The sequence below is a fragment of the Grus americana genome, chromosome 4 (genome assembly GCF_028858705.1).
Source record: "Grus americana isolate bGruAme1 chromosome 4, bGruAme1.mat, whole genome shotgun sequence".
Classification (NCBI taxonomy): Eukaryota; Metazoa; Chordata; class Aves; order Gruiformes; family Gruidae; genus Grus; species Grus americana.
Genome location: NC_072855.1, coordinates 11,897,444 through 11,920,058, shown reverse-complemented (window position 1 = coordinate 11,920,058; position 22,615 = coordinate 11,897,444). Strand labels below are relative to the sequence as shown.

The following is a 22,615-nucleotide window of genomic DNA, read 5'->3' as shown; positions in this document are numbered from 1 at the left end:
CCCTCATCATCTTTGTAGGCCTCTGCTGGACTCCCTCCAGTAGTTCCCCGTCTTGAACTGGGGAGCCCAGAACTCCAGATGTGGCCTCACCAGGGCAGAGTAGAGGGGGAGGATAACCTCCCTTGACCTGCTGGCCACGTTCTTCTTAACGCACCCCAGGATACCATTGGCCTTCTTGGCCACGAGGGCACACTGCTGGCTCATGGAGAGCTTGTTGTCCACCAGGACTCCAGGGTCCTTCTCCACAGCGCCAACACAGTTTCCATTTTCCAGGCAGGCCTGCATTTTTATGGGTTTGGTTTTTTTTCAGATTAGGGCTGGACAAGAAACAATTCTGTGATGATGTCAAGGTTGTAAGGATCACACATTTTCTTACTCCTCCTGTGACACTCCTGTAACTTTTAAAAAATTATAAAACACATCCTTCTCTCCCAGTACATCAGTGCAGGTTGGCTGTTGGTGAAAGCAATCAGCCAATGTGGAGAGGAAAGCATTCACCTTGGCTCAGCTCTGTCTGACCTAGAATGACAAACTCTCTTTATCCAAATATTTTTTAAAGGGTTGCGTATTTGGGTCAGCAAAACCAGGCTGGTTTAAACTTACTGAGCATTTCAGACTATGCTGTATGTCAAGTATGTTTTCACCTTTATTTACCAGTTCACCAATTCTGCACATTTTAGTAAAAGAGATTTTACAATTACTTCCAGCTCGACGAGGAAAATAATAAGCAGTGGTAGGTCTAGGATTATCCTTAACAACATCCCTAAAGCACACACAGTGATTTCTCCACTGATAGCTTTCTGAGATCTTGTCAGTCAGGAAGTTCCTAATCCAATTAAAGTGTGCTTTACTGACAGAATGTTGATTTTTTACTCACAGTGTCATGTAACATTAACTATGGTGTCTTGGAAGTGTGTGTGTGTACATTGCATGTCACATATATTCCAAAAACCAGAGTTTTAGAATACCTGGGAACTCCTCCAAGAATTAAATCAGGTCTATTTTCTATAAAACTTTTGATCGATATTTATTGTATTACTATACGCTAATAATTTTATTAGTTGAATCCTCCTTCAGATTTTCCATTCTTTTGCTTATGATAGAACACTCTTAAATATAACAGTAATGAGTATGAGCAGGCCACTCAAGTCTTCCTAGTCAAGCCTTCACAAGCTTTTGTTGCCAGTTATATGGGTCTGCTGATTTTAAAGTGTTTACTATAGTACGTGTTGCTTAACATCCTCCTGGTTACTAAGGGCCTGGAAAGTATTTCAGCACATCCCAGTGATGAAAGCATGTAAATACAGTGCAGAACTACTTGTTGAGTACTTTCTTTGCTTCGCTATAAACAACTTGATCATCACAGCTCATATTTTTGCTACAGGGAATGATGTCTGTCCATAAATTCCTTGTTTGATTCATACATTTTACAAAAATGATGTATTACACAGCTAAAAGAGGTTTCGTTCTCAGGCAATGCTTTTCCATTGCTAATGCACAGGCTGTCCCAAAAGACCTCGTGGAGGTGGTAGGGCCAGCGGGCAGTGTGTGCTGTAGGGCATATCGGCAGTAGAGTGGCTTTTCTGTGGATGCTTTAGAAGGTGTCCTGGCCCATGGATAACCTGCTGAAAGCGTGAGGCATGTCTCTGTCACAGTCACAGGTCTGACCAAACTAGAGCTCCATGTTGGTCCTTCCACGGGCTATTTTCCACCGTTTCCATGGTTATCTCTCTGTGGCAAGAAATTGCCCTTCTAAACAAAATTGTCATTATGCATTGAGGTGTTTTCTCTATCAATTTCAATTAAATTAAATTTAAAAATATTCTTTGCCTAAAAGGAGGAATAACAGTGGATATTTTATGAGTTGGCAAAAATGAGTTTTTAGCAAAGCTATGAGTACAGAGAAGATGACAAGCAGGTGAAATGAGTTGAGGAGGGCACAACTGGATGTTGTGGAAGGATGGAAGAACATGGGCAGGTGAGGGGGGCTATTGCCTTCTGATGCTGGGTCTTTGGAGTCTTCTGCAAATCTCAGCAGATGCTGGATATTAAAGCTGACCATAGTTCCTGAACAAAAATGTGAAAAAAAAGTGTAAATTTGCTTCAGGGAATCTACTGGGATTTGTTTTAGCCACACACTTGCTTGTCTAGTCTTTGATAAATACAGCGAAGAAAATCCTGATGGAAACTGCATTTATTCAAGAGAGATTCATGATGTGGTAATGCTGAACAAATGCAACCAGACTGCAAAAATTTGGGAAAGAAAAAGGCCAGGTAGCTAGCAGAACTGTTGCTCTCAGCAAAAACTGCATTCACCTGTCTCTCTGCCTCTGAAAGCAAATGATGTGAAGTGCTCTGCTTGTATTTGATAAACCTGCAGCTTGACTTGCTTGGAGAAGAGTGAAGCTTTACGCTTCTGTTCCCACTGACAGTGTTGTGGGCAGCCTGCTGTGATCACAGCTGACCTTCCCTTGGCTGGATCGGTCTGTCTCAGATTATACTATCACATGGATGTCTCATGCAGCGAGCTCCCCTTTGCTTGTGGTGCTCCTTAGGCCAGTGAACCGAGCTCAGAGGATCTGGAACCTTACTCTGATCTCAGGCTTAATGAGAATTGGGAAGAACAAAATATTGCTAAGGCTCGTGGAGGTACAGTGCTACCAGAGGACACACAGGGCTCCGTGATGGCCATATGGCTGCATCTGAGAGGGAGACCAGTCATGCTGATAGCATGTGCTTGTATTAAGTCACCACTCAAGTTTGAAAATACATTAAGTCAGTAAAGAAAATACATGAATAAAGGCAAACAGAAAAGAAACTTGCTACCCTGCAGAATGCATGATGAATCATCTATTATGGTGGGAAAGAGGCTTTCCGACAGAAATGGCAGTGTGTGAGTCTACTTACCTCTGCAGAAAACAAGCAACTCTGGGAAACCTGTATCCACAGAACTGCAGCTGAAAGCATGGCAGGGCTTCCATATGGCTCCCTAAGCCTTTCTCCTGACACCATCACTCCTACAAAAAGTGACGTGAAATAATCATGTAGTTATCTTGCCACATCAGCAAGGGAGGTGTTTGCATTCAGTGTCCTAATGCACATGAACAATTTGGGTTTTTTTCTGATAGAAAAGAGATCATAGACTCATAGAACCATAGAATGGTTTGGGTTGGAAGGGACCTCAGAGATCATCTGGTTCCAACCCCCCTGCTGTGGGCAGGGACACCCTCCACTAGACCACGTTGCCCAAAGCCCCATCCAACCTGGCCTTGAACACTTCCAGGGATCCAGGGGGCATCCACAGCTTCTCTGGGCAACCTGTTCCAGTGCCTCACCACTCTCACAGTAAAGAATTTCTTTCTAACATCTAATCTAAATCAACCCTCCTTCAGCTTGCACCCATTACCCCTTGTCCTGTCACTACATTCCCTGATAAACAGTCCCTCACCATCTTTCCTGTAGGCCCCTTCAGGTACTGGTAAGCCGCAATTAGATCTCCCTGGAGCCTTCTTTTCTCCAGGCTGAACAACCCCAACTCTCTCAGCCTGTCCTCATAGGAGAGGTGCTCCAGCCCTCTGATCAGCTTCGTGGCCCTCCTCTGGACTCGCTCCAACAGCTCCATGTCTCTCCTGTACTGGGGCCCCCAGAGCTGGACGCAGTACTCCAGGTGGGGTCTCACAAGAGCGGAGGGGCAGGTAGGCGGTTTGACAAGGTCAGAAAAAAGGAAGATGCCACTATCCAGGAGACGAGTGGATAGTGATAAAAGCATCATGGGCACAGGGGAAGCAGTAGGTTGGGGCTCTCTCAGGCTAACTTGGATTCACCTTTCTGGTGACAGATTTAGCTGCCTTCATGTGGCAGCTTGCAAGGACAGATTCTCACGGCCACATCGTTTTGCACCGAAGCTATCTGACAGCCTCTGACCCAGCTACCCAACCAAGTTAAAATGACACATCCAACTTTATTTGGCATTTGAACTGTGAGAGGAATAACTTCTGTTCTGCCAGAGGCCTTTTATTTAATGTCCCGTAAAGAGGAACAAACTGCATATAATGATGACATCTTGTGGTAGTTGTTGAATTATTGCCCTATGATTTAGTAGATAATTGGATGCCAAATTTCATGACATCTTTCTCCCTCCATGCTGCAGCTCTGCAAGTTCACACTTACAATTTCTGCTGGATGTAGAAGACCTCTAGAACCTTTGGCTTATTGTTGACTTCAGAGGAAAAGGATATTTTGGTCATTTGATTACCCAGGTCTGGCTTTGTACTGGGTTTGAGAATAAATGGAGATAGCCTTTGCTGGCAGCATGTAAAGCCCAACAGCTGCTGAACAGCTGCGCTGAGCTTGCAAACAGTCCTGGTGAGCAGCCACTGTCACCCCACGGCTGGGGGTACAGCAATGTGTGGTGTTGTAACGAGTAAATTCCCACGGCCTCATGGTACCCTTGCTTTGACTTTACTTATTTCAGCTTTGGTGCTCAGGTCTTTAACTTCTGCCATTAACTGCGCGGGGGATCCAAGGATCCTGTGAAGCTCTACGTTTAGTGCAAGCCGTGTGACAGTTCATATTAGAGTCCATTATCGTGATATTTTACTGAGCATCCCATTTTGCCTGCCCATCGTCATGTTCTGGCTGATGCACCCTCTGCAGTGCTTGCTCTAGGCGAAGTTAGAAGCTTTTCAGAACAGAGTGCACACTTTCCTGCCAGTTCGTACAGTCCTTATCAGCACGGAGGGGCTCAGCTTTTATCAGGGAGTTTGGATGTTGACTAAATAGTCATAATAAATAAGATTAACATGAACAGCTTAGGGATATATTTCTACTATATTTCTATTTTCTAAACTGTACTTGCATTATGAGGCACTTGGAGTCCCCAGAGTCTCTGATAAACTGCTCCTAAAAATACAAACAAAAACTTTTTAAAAAAATCTGTTTAGTAAATGTACTTTGAGGTACTCTGAGAAATCTTTTTAATGCTCACCTTTCAATGCATTGTCCAGCCACAAAACATTTCCTGAGCTCTGTCAGGTTTAGATGGAACCAAAGAAGCCTCTGCAGAACTACTTGGTCACGTTGTGACAGTCTGTAAGGACTTACAAACTTTCATATATTGACACTGCAACAATAGATGAAATTATAAAACCCCACAAGGACAAGGGTCTGATTCTGCTAAAGTAGAATTCAACACTCAAGTCTTGAACTTGCATTTATTTAATAGCCCAAACCATAATTCATCCCTGGTTAATCATAAATAATACTCAATTTTTTAACTTACAAAATAATCTCTTTGGCTTGACAAGACTGCTCACAACAGTAATGGCAAAATGAATTAGGTTTTAACAGTACTTCAGTTCATAGATACAGTAAAGGAAAAAAGGAATTTGTTTTTCTAAAACAAAAATTCTAAAAACATATCTAAGCCATAAAATATTCTAAATTTTCAAAGCTTTGTTCATGTCTCTTCCATTTGTAAATAAAAACACGCGACAGTTAACATAGCTGAAAGAGAAAAATCCTAATGCATTCAATAATGCCTACCACTGTTGTACGTTCTTATAAGATCATATTTATAATAATTCGAGTATATTATGACCTGAAACACAGATGCTGTTTCTATGTGCGTCAATGTATTCCAGGCTTGATACTGCCAAGAATGTATATAAGACTTACAAGTTTGCATTACCATACTTTCTTTTAAAAAGATGTATAAATGAGTTATTTTCAATTAATTTTATCTTCAGAGTTCTACACAATTCATAAAACAGATTATCTAAAATCCCAATCCTCTCCAGCATTGAAAGAGCAATCAAGTAGTTTAACACAGAGGCATATGAAGTAAATCAGAATAGCTTCACAGACTTCAAAAGGGCTGTCGGAAATGATTCCCATCCCTTAATACAGGTTTATCACTGTTGGTGTTCTTGATGTCTTTTTTTCTTTTTCTTCAAATTCTCTTTTATTTTTGTTTTGTACAGCTTATTCATAGTCCCTGGTGGGAAGTGTTTTTTAATTATTTAACTTCTGTAATATGACAGTGAAGTCAAGAGACTGATTGGAACTTTTCTTTTATAGAACCTTTGCAAAGCAGTGATCATAATGAATCTTCATTTTTTTTGTATTTAATTAAGTAAATATGAATAGTGCACAGATGTGTTGCTCTTGCTTCTGTCATTATTATGTTAACGGTCCCTGAGACCAAGTTGGACTTCATTTCAAAGTTATTTTAAAACTTGGCACTTCTCTATGAAAATCTCTTTCATTTTCAGTGTTTGACATATGGTCTTATTTCCTCGTGATGTTTGAAATACAGTATCCATCTCAGGCCCATCCAGCCTCTTACAAGTTGTTTGGTTTACAATCTTGACCTCAGCCTGCCTGTAACAGGTTTATTAATACAAAATTCTGCCCACCATGAAGGTCTGTTCAGAGCTTTGCTGCCTTGAAGGATCTCTGCCCACATATTTTTATATATCTGCAAAATAATGATAAAAAAGGATTAATTCATACAGAAAATAAAACAAAGAAAACTTCTGCAAGATAAATTATCGAACTTATTGGTTGAAATGAGATTGTGATTGAATTTCTAGATAACAATTGTGAATAATTACATATAGGCAAGAATAAACATGAAGATAAAGCACAAATTTTCAAAGTACTGCAAATACCAGATACCTGTGTAAATCATTTAGACTGTCCTTGGCATAAGAGCAGGAAACCAGTAACCTTTTGAATTTCTTGTTTTCAACTTGACATCGTTGTATTATCAAAGGCAGAAATTTGGAAACAAGGTTATATTAAACTAATCTTTGTTCTGTCCAAACCTGAAGACTGTGTCTGAAAGCACTTGTGCATGTCTGGTTTTACCTTTATTTCAACACATTTCTGGAAAGTAACATAACTTCTCTCCCAGATGTGAACTGTTCGATCTGAGAATAAGAAATTCCTCTCTCATAATCAGATTGTTAATTCATCATCTCCATTAATTTGCAATTTTATGTGGAACAGTTAAAAAAAAGTACATGGGAAGTAAATTCTGCTAAAGTATAATTTTAGCAATATTTGGCAGTTCATAATTAACTGAAGCTTAAAACTTTAAATAGCATTATAGAAAGATGAGGAAAGGAAGATCATATTTTCAGCAATAAGTTGGGGTACAGTATAATACAATATTAACGTAGTATAAAAGCAGTCAGTGACGTAAAATGAAAAGCCTTTCTTCTACATCAAAAGACGGCTTGGCCCTATGTATTTGTGATGATTTAAATAAATATTGAAATATAATATACCTAATATTAAATATATTTTAACTTGATTATGTGGGCTAGCATTAACTACTTATTCCATTCCAAGTTTGATTTAATATTGTCTAAGAACTTTTAATTAATCTTGAAATAAATGTGGCAATAACTTCACATACTTAAGCTGAGATTGTTAAAGCTTCAATGGGGAAATGATATCCACAGCATCAAAGTTTCTTTTAAAGAGAATCTGAATTCTTAGTGCTTAAAGCTGCCCACAACAAATTTGGAAACTTTTTTCTGCTCCCATTATGATCTGTGTCTCATGGTGCAAGGCACTCCACTGTGGTACTGCATAGGTTATCCTGAATTAAATTAATTTTCCTGTTATGCTTGGATAATCTGTTCTTTACCACACTGTGATTTTTACTAAAATGTTTGCATTGCTTTTTAGAAGTTGCAAAGATAGCAATGAATAGAGAATTAAATACAGACAGCCAGGAGACAAGGAGCTTTATTAAGTATTTTCTTTGAGTGAGGGACTGGCAGCCTTTTTCAAATTTCAGTTGAAAATATTTGCACAAGTTGAAAACAACAGATTTAGAGGCAGTTCAGAAAACCTTCCTGAATTCTGAATAACATCACTGCTTGAAATTATTTTCCCAATATGACTCAATGAATTTACAAAAAACTTAGCAAATATTGAGTACACGAGGAAGTTGATAGTGTTTAGAGTCCTATCGGCATGTCTCACATGTAATATTCCTAACATTAATCTCTAATATTAATAAGCCTCTGTGGCTTCTGTTTTTGTGTGAGCTAAGAGCTAGCCAAGGAGGACTGAGCCAAATCCATTACATGACAGCTTTATCGGCTGCTGATAAGAAATCTCCAGCTGACTGCTAGAAAAGGGGTAGTATTCCAGGAGCTGATCGCTATGTACTTGCACCATATTTTATATTCCTGCCTATAGCATCTATTCACAGCTTCTGTTAGAGACTGAATAATGGGTGAAAATGGGCTTTTGGCTAACAGAGATATTCTTAACATTCTTACAGATGATGTTCCTCCTCTTAGAATTACCTTCGGAGCTTCCCTCCCATGACCTCTTTCATTAATTTAATCCTCAAAAATCTACAGAAACGGAAACAAAGTTTCCAGTGATGATTATAGTCCTCTTGTGGAGATGGCTGGATATGTAGAGCTACCCTTTCCTCCTTTATTTGTAGAGACTGTGTTACCAAAGTAATCATTCTTGTGAGGTCAGCGTCTGGTTAGAAACATCTGGACTGCCTTCTGTATTGCTTGATCACCATGGGAACGATGCACAACTTTAGACATGAAGACACAGACACAGAATATTGAAAAGCATTGAGTACCCTTGACTCAGCAATCCTGTAAAACTTCCTGGCCGTCTCCCCAGGCTCTAGCGATTCTCCACAGGGTCCATCCACACCAAACCAACCTACCGTACTGTGACGCTAGTTTCTACACAACAGTTATCCCACAGCTTGGCCCTGCTGAGTAGGGTTGGTCAGTAAGCAAGAATTTTGGTTTGCTGAGACTCTGGAATGAAATACAGCTCTTTAAATATGTCAAGGAGAAAAAAGCAGTGAGGGACCATGACCTAGTATAGTCGAATCCATGGTGCACCCACATTCTGAATCCTGCTTGTAGGTCTGGTTATGGCACCTCAGAAAGAAGATGGCAGAACCAGGAAAGATACAGAGAAGGAAAACAAGGCCTGCCAGAGGAATGAAAAAGCCCCCCCAGATAGTAAATGTATATGGACTGGGACTAGGAATTATTTTTTCACAATACTCATAATTAAATTATGGAAATCATGGTGTCATGGAAGCCAAAAGACAGCTGAACTTGAAAATGGATGGGGAAAATGAATGTTGTATAGATGTATCTGTGGCTATTAAACAGAATGATACAAATACAACCTATGGCATGAGATATCTTTTAAACCAATTGCCAACAGTAGGGATACCAGGGAAGCAACACCTTTCATCTGTTTCATACAGTGTTCTCCTTGGCCACTGTCAGTTACAGAGTATTCTGTGAACTGGATCCCATATGCTGTTGATTCAATGCTTGCTTTATGTAATCTGGACTAATCAAAAAAATCTCTCTCAGCCTAAAGAAGAATGATTATATATTCATTAAAGCAAGGAGAGATGTTAACAAAACAGCATCCTTCAAGTCTGTATTAAGATTACTGAGATCCATTGGGTAATGCTGTACCTTGCACTGGTGCTACAAGATACTCTGTCATATCCTAGAATTCCTTTTGGATAAACAGAATTCTCAAAGAATTCTGCAATTTCTGATATTTTTAGCTGGAACAAGTTTTAAATTTTCCTTTCTCTGATTAAAATAAAAATTTTATGAAGAATTAAAAGAAATAAATAATTTCTACACCATTTATATGCATATCACAAACTGGGTGTAATGTGAATACCGATAAAGGCAGCAAAAGTCCTAGGCAGAGAAGAAATACACCTTACTACATCATCAAGGTAGTAAGCTATATACTAAAGACATGTTACTGCTTAAGGAATGTTAGGAGATGCTACAATTACTTTTTTTTTGTTCATGGGTATCTGTGCTGATGAAGTGTCTTGAATATGTTATGGCTATTTACAGGCAATACCCTTCCTAATGACTAAACTTAGAAATTTTAAAATGGGTTTTCTTACCTCTCCACTAGCTTTACCAATGGGAGAGTTGAGAATGAAGTCAGGAGGAGCAAAGACATCAACCAGGGCAACTGCATCATCTTTCAACTGTTTACAAACAAAAGACATACATTTGGCAACTTCTGTTGTTGTCTATGGCTACCTGTAAACTACAGAGCAGCATAAAGATTATTTTCATGAAGTACTAGCTATTGGTAACTTAAGAGAAATCCACAATAAGGAGTCTAGATTCATTATCCTTCTTTTCCTCCCAGGTTAATCGCCAAAAGAGAATGTATTTTAAATGTTCTCCTCCTTTGCTAATGGGTTTCAAAACACATTTTAGCCGAGATGATACTGTTTACACACATAAAAACACATACTTTTGAACTTTAAAAACATAATGTCCAGATTCTTCTTTGAAATGTTCCTTACCTGCAAAGAATATAATTCAGTTTGAAAAGCTTTTTTGTTGAGAAAAAAAAATTCATGAGCTAACATAATAATGAAATAAATAGAACTGGACTGCAGTATTTCACTGGCTTTCTAATGAAGATTGCAAGGCCAGAAACGACAGAGTGCTACTCTGTAAGATCTATTGGTTTTAATTTTTTGGTAAATTAGGACTAGATTCATGATCAATGAGTTACTAAACTTTACAGAAAGTTATTCAGAAACTATTAATGTAATATGCTGCTAAGTTACCCCTTGAACTACAGAATAACTGCTATATCTCTTTTTTAGTATTTGTATACTATATCATTATTTAATCACAACAAACAATATTGAAGGCTTACCCTGTAGCAGAGCTCCAGAATAGCATTCTGAATAAATCTACCAGCTTGTTCACCTGAAGCATAGCCACCTGTGAATACATTCACAAAGAAGCTTATTACCAGTTAAGATACAATCCTTTTAGAAAAGAATTTATCAGTCAGTGTTCAGGAGACTAAATAGATGCTCCTGTGTAATTGGATTGACTGTCTTTCATTAATGAGTTGACTGCAAAACCCTTAATCTAAGACATTTGGAGCTTTTAGCATTAGCAAGCTACACTACAGCATCTTGCTGCCTGTCCCCCATCCTCTCCCCCAAGCAGTGGACCATGGCAAAACTTGTGAGCCCTCCATCATCTCTGAGCTGAGAGAGTGTCTTTTGGGTTAATTTGTTGCTCCAGATTCCTGCCCCTGAAAATTTTGTCCAGAATCACTGTTTTATATTACACAGGCAATAAGAAAATGCTCTAATCTAAGTCCTAATTAGGATTCCCTCCCCCTGCCAAGTTAGGACTTTTATAGAGTAATATGCACAATATATTCAGGGAGCTGATCTCACCTTGGTAGAGCACAGCCAGATGTTTACTTAAAGACCAGAGTCCATACAGAGCACTGAGATTCTTAAGCACTGGTTGCAGAGTAGATGGTATGTTGGGATCATGAGTGTAGTCATGATATCTTTGTAAGACTGTTTGTTCAATAAAAGCAATGGCTAATGATCGACAGTAGTACACCTTAGGAAACGGAAAAGAAGGACACTGAGTAACAAAACACAAGGAGCAAATCCTCACCTGGTGCAAAATGGCATTGCTCTGGTGAAGTTTGTTGATTTAGATCTGCTGATCTAGCTTGATATTAAAGAAAGTCTAAGAAGAAACTCTAGGGCAAAACTCTTTCTGCACAGTCTTTGCAAAGGTTAGTCATGAAATGGCTCATGAAATGTCTCTTAGAAATAAGATCCTAATTTTCCACTGTGTTCCAGTTTAGGTACTCTCTTATACCAATCCAAAGGTAGCGCAGATTGTATGCCTATTACCAGTGTCATTTGGCAGCTTCACCCAGACTGTATGGGATCAAGTAGCTACATCAGAGAGAAGACCAGGCAAAATCAGGTTTGCTGACCTTAGGATCATTAATAAACCCATATAACTCTAAGAAGATAAAGGAAGGTTTACATTTATTTAATATTATGCAGAGTTTTATAAAGAGGATAAAATCTTCAAAGTGGTTCAGTAACCTACCGAAAACTTATTACAGTCCCTTCAAATAATAAATAAAAAATCTGATAATGGTAGCGTGAGTGGATTCTGTTTATGGACTGCAATATGTTTTGAAAGAATTATCCATCTAATCCTCATCAAATATCTGATCAGAAAGGCAAGTCACCAGTTAGTGTTAATACACAGTATAAAACCCTAAGTGATTGTACTCACATAGGAACACTTGTCTACTTTTAAATACTTCATCTTTGCTGTATCATGGCATAAGTCCTACCATGAAATAGACTGCTGACTGAAAACATTCTAGTTGGTGAACAGAAGGGGGAATGTATACCCATTGCTGTTGTGGATGATTTGTTGCAATTCTGTAAACTGGTGTTAGTTTTTAGCTCATTTGTTCAGGGATTTTTTTAAATTTAGAATTAGTTATTAGGTTTTTCTTTTTTTTTTTGAATACTTGCATCATCCTTGTGTTTAAATGCACTGTGGCATTTAAACATGCCTTAAAAAAGGCATATTCCAAAAATTACTGTCTCTGATAGCTGTTCAGTGGCATACTTATGACCAAGCTCAGATACAACTATGAACTGCAAAACACACATCTACTCTCTGCAGGTTTAAGGATGACTTCCGCCTTACTAGATGGATGTTTTTAGATATGAATGTCAATTCCCTAGCCAGAATGAAATGTCTTAACATTGCAAATGAAGCATTAAGAATTAATTCTCTATTCTTCTCCCCTATAATTCTATTTCCTTCTTTACCTTTGCTTGCACTTCTGTATTGTTTCTATCAAGCTATCCCCAAACCAAAATAACTGAGGGATAGGCTAGGAATCTCTTCCAGATCTCCCATAGCAAGAACAAATATTATATATTAGTCAGCCACTGGGATGACAGAAAAGTGCTTCTTCATGCCCAGAAAGTTTTAAATCAAATATATACATGTCTTTAAAGCACAGATTGTAAATCATTTTCAGATGTTTTTGAGGCATGCCATTTAAAATAAAAAATCCTATCTCAGAAGCAGCTGTGTGCCTAAGTATCTTTAAATTTTAGCACATTTGAACATAAAAAAGAAGAGAACCTTCATACTTCTGAGCAAACCATTCCCTCTAACACAGTGGCCCCAGTACCAGCCTCCCAAGAGCTGGCCAACTGACAGACAGACTTGAATATCTGGCAATTGCCATTCAGAATTTGACCCTGAAGAGTTTCTCTAATAAGCTGCTTCTAGGGTAAAAACAGGAAAGACTTCCTCCACTCTACCAGTGGTTTCACACAGACCATCCCTCGAAGCTAGGCTGGCTCTTTCTAGGTGTAGAGTTGAATGTTCCTTCCTGATGTTTTTTAACGAGCTTTGCAGATAAGGTGAATGACACTGGCCATCTTCAGAGAACAGATCTCTTTCCTCAGTGACAAACGACAAGTGTTCTTCCTTCGATGCAAGCCAGTTTTTCTAAGGGAGGTAACGGAAGAATTTGGGGACCTTGGGGATATACACTGAAATTTGGAGTTGAGCCATTCCTAGCTGTTAAAACTCTCTGGTGAGAGAGTGGATCTGCTATATGTAGATTGTCAGTGTTTCCTTTTCAGTTTCCAATGTTGTCAGTCTGGTATCTTTCATGAGTACTTTGCACTATAGAAATTAGAGATGGAAAAGACCTATTAGGTCATCTAGTTTACCTACCTGCCAGAGCAAGATTCTTTCCTACAGTATGTATTTGGCCACAAGAGCAGATGGAGATGTAATAATCAGATGCTGCAGCAGATTTAATAGTAGTAGATTTAGTCTTCAGAAGTTGTGCTATCAGAATTACAGACATCACCCAGCACATGCCTGCAACCTTTCTGAAGGGAAATATATCCTGGAAGACTTCTGCTGATGGTAACTGTCCTCTTGCTATCATGTTCAACACCGTGCACATGGTCAGGTATTACATTTTATTAGCTATTTGACTTGCTGCTTTATGCTTGAGGAAATTGTACTTCATGACACAAGAAGATAAAACTAACGGGATCTGACACACTTGGGTGAAAATAAGTAAATAAAATAAGAAAGCTAAATAAGTATTACCTGACAGTTGTTTTTTGCCTCAAAATCACTTCGCCCAGACTGCTTCTCCTTGCTCAGCTTTAGGTCACTTTCTTGGAGCAGGTAGCAAACCAGCCATTTATATGCTGCTAAAGGAACTGTGAAAAAGAGAAAAACAAAATTCTTAACATTCACATTTACAATGCAAGAAGTCATATGCAGATTCTACTGCAGTCTCAGTTTTTGTTACCTGAGATGAAAAGTGAAAGTGTTAATTAATCAATCCATTAACATGACATTTTGCCCATTACTGTAGATGCAATAAATAACATCTGGATAAGATAGACTGTAACTGTACAGTGAAGACATACCATGCCTGATCATACCACAATTCAAATTGACCCCAAGCTAAAAGACAAGGTACATCCACAGCTCAATTTAGACTTCTGACTCAATCAAATCTTATGTTTTGTTATTTTCTTCCCATATTAAGACTTAGGTTTGCAAAGTACTCTGTCTCTTCTGAGACATATCTAAGAAGAAGACATATCTCTAAGACATATCTTCGAGAATATCTAAGGAACCTGAAGGTGCACAAGTCCATGGGACTTGATGAGTTGCATCTGCGGGTCTTGAGGGAACTGGCGGATGAAGTGGCCAGGCCACTCACCATCATATTTGAGAAGTCCTGGGAGTCTGGCGAAGTTCCCGCTGACTGGAAGAGGGGGAACATAACCCCCATTTTCAAGAAGGGTAAAAAGGAAGACCCAGGGAGCTACAGGCCGGTCAGTCTCACCTCCATGCCTGGCAAGATTATGGAGCAGACCCTCCTGGAAACTATGCTCAGGCACATGGAAAACAAGGAGGTGATTGGTGACAGCCAACACGGCTTCACTAGGGGCAAATCGTGCCTGACAAACTTGGTGACCTTATATGACGGGGTTACAGCATCTGTGGATAAGGGAAGGGCAACTGACGTCATCTACCTGGACTTGTGCAAGGCATTTGACACTGTCCTGCACGACATCCTTGTCTCTAAATTGGAGAGACATGGATCCGATGGATGCACCACATGGTGGATAAGGAATTGGCTGGATGGTCGCACTCAAAGAGTTGTGATCAATGGCTCAATGTCCAAGTGGAGAACGGTGATGAGTGGTGTTCCTCAGGGGTCGGTACTGGGACCGGCACTGTTCAACATCTTTGTTGGCAACATGGACAGTGGGATCGAGTGCACCCTCAGCAAGTTTGCCAATGACACCAAGCTGTGTGGTGGGGTCAACACGCTGGAGGGAAGGGATGCCATCCAGAGGGACCTTGACAGGCTGGAGAGGTAGGCCCGTGCGAACCGCATGAAGTTCAACAAGGCCAAGTGCAAGGTCCTGCATGTGGGTTGGCGCAATCCCAAGCACGACTATAGGCTGGGCAAGGAATGGATTGAAAGCAGCCCCGAGGAGAAGGACTTGGGGGTATTGATTGATGAGAAGCTCAACATAAGCTGGCAGCGTGCGCTTGCAGCCCAGAAAGCCAACCGTGTCCTGGGCTGCATCAAAAGAAGGGGGACCAGCAGGTCAAGGGAGGTGATCCTGCCCCTCTACTCCGCTCTTGTGAGACCCCACCTGGAGTACTGCGTCCAGCTCTGGGGGCCCCAGTACAGGAGAGACATGGAGCTGTTGGAGCGAGTCCAGAGGAGGGCCACGAAGCTGATCAGAGGGATGGAGCACCTCTCCTATGAGGACAGGCTGAGAGAGTTGGGGTTGTTCAGCCTGGAGAAAAGAAGGCTCCAGGGAGATCTAATTGCAGCTTACCAGTGCCTGAAGGGGCCCACAGGAAAGATGGTGAGGGACTGTTTGTCAGGGAGTGTAGTGACAGGACAAGGGGTAATGGGTTCAAGCTGAAGGAGGGTTGATTTAGATTAGATGTTAGAAAGAAATTCTTTACTGTGAGGGTGGTGAGGCACTGGAACATTTTTGCCCAGAGAGATTGTGGAGGCCCCATCCCTGGAAGTGTTTAAGACAAGGCTGGATGGGGCTTTGGGCAATGTGGTCTAGTGGAGGGTGTCCCTGCCCACAGCAGGGGGGTTGGAACTAGATGATCTTTGAGGTCCCTTCCAACCCTAACCATTCTATGATTCTATGATTCTACAATTCTATGAATACAAGAACAGAAGACAGCCCACATGTCATGGCAGCACATGACTTCTAACATTGCAAAGGTGGCTGAATATAATCGCATTTGAATGACCCACTTTGTACATAAGTTTGTTATATTTTTAGAGCAGCCTGGAACTATTAAGGAAAAAGTACTTCAGCATAAACTCCTTGTACAAATCCTGCTCGCTTGTGCCTTAGCTTAAGATTTAATGTACAATATTATTCAGGCAATTGTGAGTGTTCACATGCTGCCTGAATTTAGGCACCTAAATTAACAGTCTAGTTTCTAACAGAATGAAACAATAAACAGATTCAGATATTTCTAAAACTATAGCTTGGTTCAGTAGGCATTTGCAAGAGAGGAGAGAACATGTGCTTAGGTATCAGTTCATGCTCTGCTGGATTTCACAGGCTGGAGACATCCAACAGAGAAGCAAGCAAGCAGTTGTTTTGAACTAGTCTTTCTTATAAGTCTTTCTATTTTGAAGTTACTCAGATTTTACCCCACAGCTATTATGATGCTATCTCACTAGGTACTATGCATCACCATCCAAAGTTCAGCTTTTTTGCAATTATTTGAGCACTGAAATGGTTACTGAATTCTAGGAATCAACTCAATTGCCCCTTATATATTAAAACTGGAGTTTCTTCACTCAATATGTTCTCAGTTTCACAGACTTGCTTTTGCTCAGTGCCCTGTCACTATCTCATTATCTGTTCATTTCTTTGTTAATTTTTGCCTCCAAGGGCCAATCTGGGCTCACAGTGATACAAAAGTGGGAATGGGATCTAATGTCATACTTGATTTGATTATAGCAGAGTAAACCAGGAAAACCTCAGGGAATTTGCTTTCACCATTACTCATTTTTCTCTGTGCAACCAAAAGCAACTGTCAAAAGCAGACACACTTAAAGCTTTTTCAATTTATTTCTAAATCACTTCTATGGTTTTCTCAAGTAAGAAATTTTAGTGATATAAGGTAGTGGCAATTAATGCCCCTTGCAACAATTTCACTTGAAACAACAATACAGTGGCAAAAAACCTAGATCACAAATGCTATTTCAGAGGAACAAAAATGGAAGAAAAATATCTGATGCTATCCTCCATTCCAGAATTGAGGCTGGGGACAACAGGACCTATTTTGAAATGCAAACTATGTTCTTAGTAAATTGAAATGCATATAATACAAAGAAAGTCAAGAAACAGTAATATGACAAATATTTAATAAGTAGCAGAGGTTGCATCTCAAATTTCTGGAAAGGAATTTCAGATTCTAGAATCAGTTTAACAACAGCAGAAAACTACCTGAGGAGTCCATGCAAGCTTCAACACTAATGGCTGTGAATTTCCAGCCAAGGATATGATGGTAGTCTTGCAAAAAGTTTATTGTTCCAAAAGGGGATTCAAAAGGAGCTTTATCTGAAATACCAAAGAAAATAAAAATTATTTATGAGAAAAGAAATCAGACTCTTTGGAACTAAAAGCCTATTGCAAAGCCATGCATACACTTGCTAGGCCAAATGCAATTAGGCCATAACATTTATTTTACTATGGCCTGGTCCAGCCAAATGAGGACCGGTGGACAAGTGCTGAAAAACTTGACATCACTGCCTGTAAGGCCCCTAAGATTCAACTCCTATGGCTGAGTTTTCCAGTTCTGTAAGATGCTGATGAAACTCACTGTTAGAAAACTGAAACAAAATCATTTATCTAGAGAACTACAAAATGTACTGATGGATATTGCTACCAAGTTAGGCAATATGAGCTGTTTTAAATACAATGAGCAGTGGGTACCCAGACTTACAATGACTGTAGGAGTAATTCCACTGAACTAAACTGCACTTCTCAGGGAGTAAGATACTAAACCTGAGTAGGAATGGCCAAACATCTAGCTAGGTTCTGCAAGACTTCGAAGAAAGAATATTTCTTGCAGCAAATATCTGTGTATTGTGAATGTATCATATGATGGAGTCTGAAGCACATTATTTATGCTCCACAAAATGATTAAATGACTGTCAATTGCTTGCAGTATGAAATTACCTCCTAATTCCATTAGCTACACACTGTTGGGTCCAGCATAGGATTCCACAATGAAAACTTACCTCTTATGCGATTCATCCAGCTCATTAAGTAGTTGCTGGTTTGCTGAAGCAGGACATTGTTATCTCCCTCATATGTGCAGTTTGGATCATTGTCATTTCGGATTTCACCCAGACGATTCACTTAATAAGAACAAGTACACAATTTAATATATTGCAATGTATTAAGGGAAGCTAAGAGGACTTAAATAATTGTTCTGTGACAAAATGTAAGACAGATATCTGTTCCTGTAAGTATAGCTATTGTCACCAACAGATGAGCTTGAAAGTTCACTGTTTAGCTTGTGAAAATGAATATACTGGAAAGACTTTAGAAAAGTGTGGCATTCAGCTTACAAGGGGAATTTTAATCTATAAAGTCTGCATCTTTATTTTTCGAACTGAGATTGAATCACATTTACAGTCTTATTCTGTCCAACTGCTGGTGCAGATGCTGCATGGGTTTAGTGCTTTTTGTGGTATCAGGTATAAAATGAACTTTAAAAATATGGATATGAGGAAAAACCCTTTCTAAAAATATTGCTAAAATTCAGACATCATGATGCAACAACAGTCAAAGAACACATCAACATAACCATTCTCTTTCTCATCAGCGTATGTAGCAGTCTGTAACTTACTGGCAAGGTAACCATGTCCTCCACAAGCTTCTCGGCACTCCTGAGCTGCTTGCTGAGCAGTCCAAGAGGACAGTGGTTTGCTGGCAGCAGATAAGGCATGAATCTCACGTCCCAAATCAGCCTTTGTGAAAAGCAGTTACAAGTGAGTAATAACTTTCACACAAAGTTTGTGACTGGTTAAAGCCATAGCTATGTGTACTGCTTTATAATAAAGAAAAGAGTAACTTGTGATACATACCTAAAATTTTCTGAGATCTCTGTAAAGGTAAAGCATTTTTTTTGCTGCCACAAAAAAACCCTGCCACAACTGAAAAACCTATGGCACTAACATTCTTATATGGGACAGCAATAATTTGTGCCAGGTAATGGACACATGGGTACATCTCAGCTCAGATGTGCCAGCTGACGTGGCATGGCATGGGACAGTTCACTGCTTGCCAATCTTTTCCTCCCAGAGATGGAGAGGCAGGTGGTTGAAGGTGGCATGCCCAAAGCTTCTGTCCCCTCTGAGACATAAGCAATCCCTTTCTCCCCAGTCAGCAAGGGGATATTTATAATATTTACCGTCTTACACGGTTTTCACTGATCTTCCAAGCATCGATTTTGCAGAGAGTCGGAAAACTTAAATGTACCCCCTCAATTTCCAGAGAACCGCAGTAGCCTGCATTTGCACTAAATCTGGTGGCCTTCCTTTGAAAATGTGTTTGGAATTCTAGTTTCTGGAGATTGTGGCTTGATTCTACCAAAGCTTGTTTTAACAGCAACTCCCTGGTTGGGTTTTTTGTTTGGTTTTTTTTGTTTTTGTTTTTTTTTTTTTAAGATCTCCTGTAGAACAAAAGGAATTCATAAGGATTACATTCTTAACACTGTCAAAAATCAGATTTTTCTCAATCATGATTTTTTTTCTGATAGCCACTGTTTTGCCTAAGATTAGTGACTGCACTGGACACCTCCAGAGATAAAACATCAGATTAAAAAATCAAACAGATTCTTCTGTCGTTTGTGCAAAGAGGAGAAATTAGAACACCCAGCCATTAGTAAACATATTGTTTACGAGCTTTATTTTAGCTGAAAAATGCCTGAATGTTTAAGCGAAAGCTGAGCAATACATAGCCAGTGTGTAGGCCCTAACAATTAATCTTGTAAAAAATTTTTTTTAAAAAAAAATTATATGCTATAAAAAAAATTGCAGTTATTTTGGTTTAGAATCACTCCGTGCACAGAGACAAATAGATCAAACTACTTCCTTTGTAAAGGGGTGGCTTCCAATGGTCTAATTGTGGATGAGAAATTCAGCATTAAGACTTACAAGTCTCAAAATATTCAAATGACACAAAATATTTATCCTAATGCATGAATATGAATTGCAAACTCAAGCCAGACTCACGGCGTCTGTGTGGGAATTAAGAATAGTATCATTTCAGAAAGTCTTTGTAATATGTCCCCTGCAGTGTCATTTACACAGTTATAATCTGAATTTGCACTACCATCATGTATTTATGATAAAAAATTCTTCAAGGGAACATAACCTTAAATCCAACAGAAACCAACAAAACTTTAACCACTCCACCAAAACTAATTTGGATGCAACTTTAATCATTACTTTGTATCTCCCATATTTCTGAGACATTGTTCTAGCATTCTTTATTTTAAGATGGCCGAAGACTTCTAAGTAGACCCTTCATTTAACAGTAAACCCAGTTTACAACAAGTCAGCTATGAAGAAATGTGTAAATATCTCACCTGTCTCTGACTCCTTTGCTTTGTCAATAAGCCTGCATAAAATTCTACAAAGTTCTCAAACAGGGATTTGGAGAAATAATCTAAGGCATATACGGCAGCCAGATAAGGAAGAAGACGCCATTGCTAGAATAAAAATTGAATAGATTTGATTGCAAATTGATACATATTTTTATAGTTTTATATAACTATCTTATAATATTGAACCAACCTATTTGTTTTTACTTTGTTCAAACTGGACAACTTTTATGGAGAAGAGAACTTAAAAATAACCATCTATAAACATAATTAAGTGTAACTACTCTATATACAATTTACAGTCACATTATTCTACTTTATGCATTTTATGAATTTGTGATAAACGTTCTGTTAAACCAGTGTAAAAGTTCACTGAAACTTTGGGGACCAACGACATTTTTTGCCCTGTGTTTATACAATGCCTGGCATGCCAGGGCCACTCATGATTCGCGTGTTTCTTCAGTACCAACATGACAGAGAGTGTAACTGTTTCACTTGCTTGTTCATTGCTGAATGTATGTTAGTGCTGGTTGCATTCTGTGAGGAGAAAAAAAAAAAACGGGCTGGGAAGCAGAGAAAAAAACATCTTTGTTGCTCCATGCAACTCAGATGGAGCCCATGAAGGAAAAGCGAAACTGCTTGAAGATGCTTTTGTGGGAGAGCAAGAAGGGAATGAGAGGTTCAGCAAGTAGAGCCTACGGAACAAACAAAAACTGAGCAAAATTGAGACTCAAAGAATAGCGGGAAGCAGATCCTGGCTTATTCAGAAGAGGTGGAAAGAAGGTAGCTTTTGTTTTTGTAGAAAACCATGAAATCTTTCAAAATTGCAAGACTAAGTGCAAATCTGGAAAAAAGAACCCACTTTGCAAGGACAAACTGGGTTGGTTTGTTTTCAGCACTTCTTATATGTTAACATTTCTCATTCAGCAGATCTGAATTATCTCTGTTTCCCAGTTACTGTACATACACTTGTTCTATTTTTTCGGAGCAAAAGGTGTTTTTCATCTGTATAATCTGCAGAAAAACACTGGTTATATTCCTCTCAAAATCAGTGCTAGCTTGAGACTTCACCACCATAAATGTCACTGATTTCTATAGTTTTAAAGAATAAAGGCTAAAAAGGAGAAAATTAGCATAGCAGCAAAAGAGGCACTGACATTTTTAAAGAAATAGTTTCTGTATCTGCAGTACTTTCACATGTGCATAGAAAACAGTCTTTCTCTGAAAAGGTTACTGTTTTAGAAGACAAATGTTTCTAGGTGCTTCAGAGAAACATGAACATTATGGGTTTTGTTATTCCAAGAAATTAGGTCCAAAGCTTGATCATGCTAGGAGAAGGTCTTGAGTTGGAATGAACCCCCCACTGCCGCACTAGAATGACACTTCAGATGACACAGACAACCTTAATTTCAGTGGTGAAACTAACTTCAGTGTTACTATTTTGATGTGCAGTAGCTCTCAATCCAAGTTTCATTATATAAAGTCTGTAGATGTGAATTCCAAAGAATTTACCTGTGTTTGGTATTCAAGAACAGGTATTTCTTCTTCATCAGTTGGTCCAAACTGACGGCGAGCCGCTGAGAAGCGAATGGCTATCGATAAGGCAAGCTTTAAATTGGTCATGGAAACTGCTGTGATCAGAATTCTGCCAGTGGACAAGGATCCCACAGCTGCACTAAAACGCTCTTTAACATCCTGAATGAATAAAAGACACAGACTGGTCTCAGAATGGTGAGGCTGATGTTTCATTTACATCCCCCCTACAGATACAACTCTGGTAGCATGATCAGAAACCCAGAGGGTTGGCCAATTTTATTTCTTGACAGATAATGCCTTTCAGATAAGGCGTTCAGGCAAGACTCAAAGTAGTTTCTCTAAACTACTGTGGGATCAGTGCGGTAGCGCAAAGAGCAAGCAGTCAGTAAAACCAGTAAGGTGAGCTGAGACATCTCTGCAAGGCAATTAACAAACCAGCATTTTGACTATGTAATGTGAAATCCTCAACAGCCTTATTTAAGTCAAGGTATTTA

The 22,615-nt window shown here is 39.3% G+C and overlaps 1 protein-coding gene across 3 annotated transcripts in view; it reads right to left on the bottom strand.

Annotated features, from left to right (window-relative positions):
- Positions 1-5,199: 5,199 nt before the first annotated feature.
- ACOX3 (acyl-CoA oxidase 3, pristanoyl) overlaps positions 5,200-22,615 on the bottom strand; it is a 39,953-nt gene continuing 22,537 nt past the window's right edge. For all 3 annotated transcript variants that reach the window (XM_054823683.1, XM_054823684.1, XM_054823685.1), the window contains exons 9-18: positions 22,098-22,280; positions 20,571-20,693; positions 18,828-18,948; positions 18,214-18,333; positions 17,417-17,530; positions 14,001-14,116; positions 11,264-11,438; positions 10,726-10,793; positions 9,950-10,036; positions 5,200-6,478 (exon numbers count right to left, since the gene is read on the bottom strand). In XM_054823683.1, coding sequence (XP_054679658.1) covers positions 6,359-6,478; positions 9,950-10,036; positions 10,726-10,793; positions 11,264-11,438; positions 14,001-14,116; positions 17,417-17,530; positions 18,214-18,333; positions 18,828-18,948; positions 20,571-20,693; positions 22,098-22,280 — 1,227 coding nt within the window. In that variant the 3' untranslated portion in view covers positions 5,200-6,358. The remainder of the gene's footprint in view (positions 6,479-9,949; positions 10,037-10,725; positions 10,794-11,263; positions 11,439-14,000; positions 14,117-17,416; positions 17,531-18,213; positions 18,334-18,827; positions 18,949-20,570; positions 20,694-22,097; positions 22,281-22,615) is intronic.